A 4,819-nucleotide genomic window follows, 5' to 3' on the forward strand; every position below is an offset into this window, starting at 1 on the left:
TTTTTTTTTTTGTGGGGTTTGTGGTGGGGTTTTTTTTTTTTTTTTTTTTTTTGAGTGGAGCCCTTACATTTGAGGAGGTCTTAGCCTGACCTACCCTCTTCACCCTGTTAGTTCTGCTGTGCTAACCCAGAGCATCCATCCATACCCCTCACAGCACTGATGTCCTCATTGCTTAACCGCTTTTCTGAAAGCTGCCAAAGTTGAGACTCCAGTTTGCTGCAGATGGTATTGGTAGGACTGCTGTAACTTAAGGTACTTAGCCTCCACTATTCTTATGGTGGCAGTGCATCAGTATTCCCATTTTCCCCTTCAGTGCTATTATTAGATCTCAAACATAGGCACCAGTACAAGTTACATGACTCAGCTGAGATTTAAAAATAAGAGCAACCCCAAAAACCAAACCACCCCACAAAACAGTAAGGAGTAAAACATAATGTAGACATGGCTTTAAGTACTGGCTTTCCTGGAGAATGTTTGATCTGTACCAATAAAACAGGCTGAAACGAACCATCAGAATCAGTTGTTTACAGTGTTCTCCAGGAATCTTCACAGCAGCTGTCTTATGAGTTAGTTCACTGCCCATTTTGGGAGAGAAAAAAAGACACAGACAATATGCTGTTTTTATCTTGACCACAGCTCAGCTTTTGTCTCTAGCTTTTAGAATTAGAAGTGATCAGTTGGATGAGCACCATGTGAAAGCGCCATGACTTAGTGCTGGATGATTCAGAAGAAATCTCAAAATTCAGTAGAGTAGTTACAGCTGTCTATCATGAAATTGGGAGTAATAAGGTGTTTTTCTTCTTTGACAAACAATGATTAACAGTTTCCCAGTTCATTAATTATGAGCTCTTTACTTTACATGAGATTAAGAGAAAATACTTTTTTTTTTTCATTCTCTGGGAGGGTAACTCTAGATGACATATAGAGAAATCACAAGCATAGAGTTACAGAATCTAGAAGTCTTAAATACTAAAAGCGAGTCAGGCTTCAGACAACCTTTGTACTTTTCCAGTGTCTCTTACACTTCTCAGTAGTAAGAACGAACCTCATTACTGCGCAGCTACTTAATTGCACTAACCACAGATTTGACAGGGCTGTTGTCTAAGAAATTAGTGGAAGATAACAGTGTAGAAATTGTTGTGTTTTTGAGAAAAAAAAAAAACCACAAAAAACCCAACCAAAACCCACAACAAACCACACACATAAAGGCATTGCTTTGCTTACTCCTGAAGTCACAGGATATAAATTATTTAATCCAGCACTGCAAACTGTGTAGCTAAAGCAGTTTCTCCTTCACACACACTTTTTGCCACAATTGCAGAGAAACAGTACCTCAAAAGAAGAGACCCTCGCATTTATTTAACAAGTTGCAACATGTAACAAAGCTTGTAGTATTGAAGTTATTCCTGTAGCCAAAAGCCTGTGGTAGTTTTCCTCATCTCACCTCAAAAAGAAGGTCTCCTACATTATCTTTTTTTCCCCACATTGCTGTTGAGAGACTGGAGAATTAAGATGCCTTTGATATGGATTAATATTTGAAGTTAGACATTTGTTTTAATAGATTTTATCAGAAAAGCTATGCTTTGTGGGTTTTTCTTAGGAACAGATAAGGCAGTATAAAATAGAAGAGCTGTTTTAGGCAACTACACTGCAGTTATTTGCCCACAGGACAGCATAGATAACTGCATTTTGTAGCTTCATTTCCGTATGATAAAACTTAGGTTTTTAGTCCTTTCCTCTTAGTTCCCTCAACATTTTAGAACTCAAAGCTGTTTCAGAACTTAACATGAACAATACCTGATGAAGAGCATTAGCTAAAAACTTAAATTAAAAGCACTACTCATAAGACCTATGGTATAATGCAAACAGATTGAGATTAGCCTGATTTATTGCTTCTTTATCCCTTACCTGTAAATCAGCAGGTCTTAAACCTTGTCTTATATGCTGAAACAAAGATTCTATAGTAGATTAAACTTCTTGAGGTGACTAACACTGTAGTATAGTAGGTTTCTTTCTCAATTTATATAATAGTTGGATTAACAGCTGCGTATTTATTTCAGCGGCTAACAAGTTATATTGCCTCAAGCTGTAGTCCTTTGTCAATTAAAGGCAGTCAGTTTGTCTTAAGGATCACCTGTAATCAAGTTGATGAGATGCATATGAGAAAAGGACTCAAATAGCATCCTTAATAAGCTGGATTTCTTAAATCTGCAGTTAAGCTAATATATGCAGATTGAAGTTCTGGGTTTCTTCTAAAGGAAAGCTGCAAGTTCTAGAAGAGTGGTGACTGTATATTAGGTTCTCCAGTAAAGTTCAACACAAAGCTTCTCTTTGTCTTTTAACAAATGTAGAGAAATGCTAAAACTCAGGATTAAGATAAATAAGTCTTAAAGCTTAATACTGTTGTTTTGTTCACCTATGTGTTTGGCCAGTACTAATCTACATTGGTTCTTGAGGTGGTCTGTTGCTACAGCATTGAGTTATCTTCCATTTTAAGTAGTTCATTCTACCGTGTTTCCAGCTTGTTAGATAGGTGTTTGAACAAAATGGTTCTTCTAGAACTCTGTAAGCATATTATATTCTTATGTTCACATGGTGTGTTCACATGGTGTGTTCACATCTTGAAACTTCAGTTGAGCACGTTGTATAGTTAAACTCTTGTTTTAATTTTTTTCTTTTTCTGTATTTGATATTTCTAGATAGCTGGGTTTTTTTTTTTAATAAAATGGACAACTGTCTAGAGTTGGGTGGCTTAACTGCTTCCACTCACTGAGACTTTTTTTTTTTCTTTTCAGGAGCTGATTGACATAAAGATGCTGCAGTGTAAGAGGGTTATAAATGGCAAGTATAGTATTTCTTTTGTTAACATCTGTCAGCATTCTTTTTTCTAGCGAAGAGGAAAGATAATTATTTCTCTGAAGTAATTTTATAGTGCTTACAATGAGGTATTTGTACATACAATCTCTCTAAACAGTGTCTAGGAACTTAAAATAAGTTTTTGAAGATCCAGTTTATACCTGTCTGTTGCTCTACAACTTAAAACTTTTAAGTTTCCCTTCTTAAGGAACTTCAGTAGTTCAGTCACTGTCCCTCAGGAAAACCACAAATGTTTTTGGAAGACAGGCCTCATGTATTAGTAACTGACAGTTTTTTATTTTTTTTTAGACCTAACACGAGGTCTTTCTCCACCATTGACAGTTTATTACGAGGATTTGATGAGTTTTTTTGTTAAACTCTGGTAGAGGTCAGGTCATGTCATGTCACTGGGTGTGCAAATATAGGCCTTCTACATTAAAAGATGCTATAATTCTAGCTCCTGAAATTATGTCTTTCTCTTTTTATTAAGAAAAATGGGATCAGTGTTGGAAATCTGTTACTAATGTTCCAGCATTATGCTTCCTGGCAGCAGGTGAAAGAAACTAGTAGCTGCAATAGACAGGACATTAAAGTTTCAGTGCATTGTTTAAAACGTTAAAGTTCTTAATTTTATGTGGGTTAAAAAGACAAATAATAAAATTGTAATTAACAGATAACCCTCCTCAATTCTCTATCTACATACTGTTTTCAGCTTCTCATTGTCTACTGCCTTTGTATGCTATTATAGTAAAGAATAAACATTAAAAAATCCTCTTGCTTTTTTTTGTTTTTATTTGTGGTTTTTTTTAGAAATTTTACATGCATATGTGCTAATATAAAACCTAATTACCTGAGCAGAACTACTAATATTAGTTACAAAACCTTTTAATTTTTCAAGAAAAGTTTGATAGTGTCTAAGAAACAAATTCAGAAACAGTTTCCAGTCATGACTCTTCATGAATTTTAGCTGTTTGACATTATAATATACGTACCTTTTAGTCTACTGCAATAAGGAAGCAAGGCATACAAGATTTCACTGTTTATCGTTCTTTTATTAACTTGGGGTCCATGGGCTAGATTTGGCCTAATGTGATTATCACAGACAAGTTCTTGAAAAGATACCTTTGAGACCTCCCCAGCTGAGTGGCATGAGAAACAGTTGTTTGTAGTGTCCCTGTTAGGGAACAGAAATCTGCTGCGAATCTGCTTTTACCTCTTGCCTTTTCCCCAAAATGGTAGTGTTCCATTCATTCTGGCTGATCATTAGACTTGTTCTGGTGCTGATGCTTGCCCAAGAAACAGGCTAGGGGATGATTAGGGAGTACTATGGGAGGGAAACAGCAACGTGCAAGGAGTGAACGTACAGTGAGGACATATGGGAGGTAGGGTGCCATTAGTTCTGCATTTGTGGAAGACTTATTTGTTAGCTTCATTTATATACAAGTTATATAGTCATGTGTCTTCCTTTATGATCACATTTACACATAATTTTTCTCTGTTTTATCTATTTCTCATTTAATATAGAAGTACTTGAAACAGTGGACTTTGTTGCACCTAATGAGAGAGTAGTTTTCAGAACTTGTGAAAGGGAGAGGCACCGTGTTGTCTTTCAAATGGTAAGGAACCAACTGCAGGTACTCTTCTAATAATGGCATGGTTAAACAAGGCCATGCTAGTAACATTAATCAAAGCCTAAAGAAGCTCACTGTATTACAGACTGTCAATTTCTTGATGATTCAGGTGGAGGTAAAGTTTAACACCAAATGTTTTGCAGAATTTCTAATCTGTTGGTACGCATGCAGTCAAGATGTTACATTATGAGCTCTGTGTACTGCTGTTTTCAGATGACATGGTTAAGATGAATTCTGTGCTCTATGACAGCAGCTTGTTTTTGTAATAGGTATCTTTGATATATTTCCAAACATATAGATACCAAAAATAAATTATGCTGATATTTGATCAC

At 35.8% G+C, this 4,819-nt stretch overlaps 1 protein-coding gene across 1 annotated transcript in view; it reads left to right on the plus strand.

Annotated features, from left to right (window-relative positions):
* The window catches only part of DUS2 (dihydrouridine synthase 2), a 27,426-nt gene that overhangs the window by 605 nt on the left and 22,002 nt on the right, over nucleotides 1–4,819 (plus strand). Inside the window, 2 exon segments of the mRNA XM_009886398.1 lie at nucleotides 2,796–2,841; nucleotides 4,381–4,472. Of these exon segments, the coding sequence (XP_009884700.1) occupies nucleotides 2,796–2,841; nucleotides 4,381–4,472 (138 nt within the window).

This window comes from Charadrius vociferus, unplaced genomic scaffold (genome assembly GCF_000708025.1).
Source record: "Charadrius vociferus isolate BGI_N301 unplaced genomic scaffold, ASM70802v2 scaffold400, whole genome shotgun sequence".
NCBI classification, from domain to species: Eukaryota; Metazoa; Chordata; class Aves; order Charadriiformes; family Charadriidae; genus Charadrius; species Charadrius vociferus.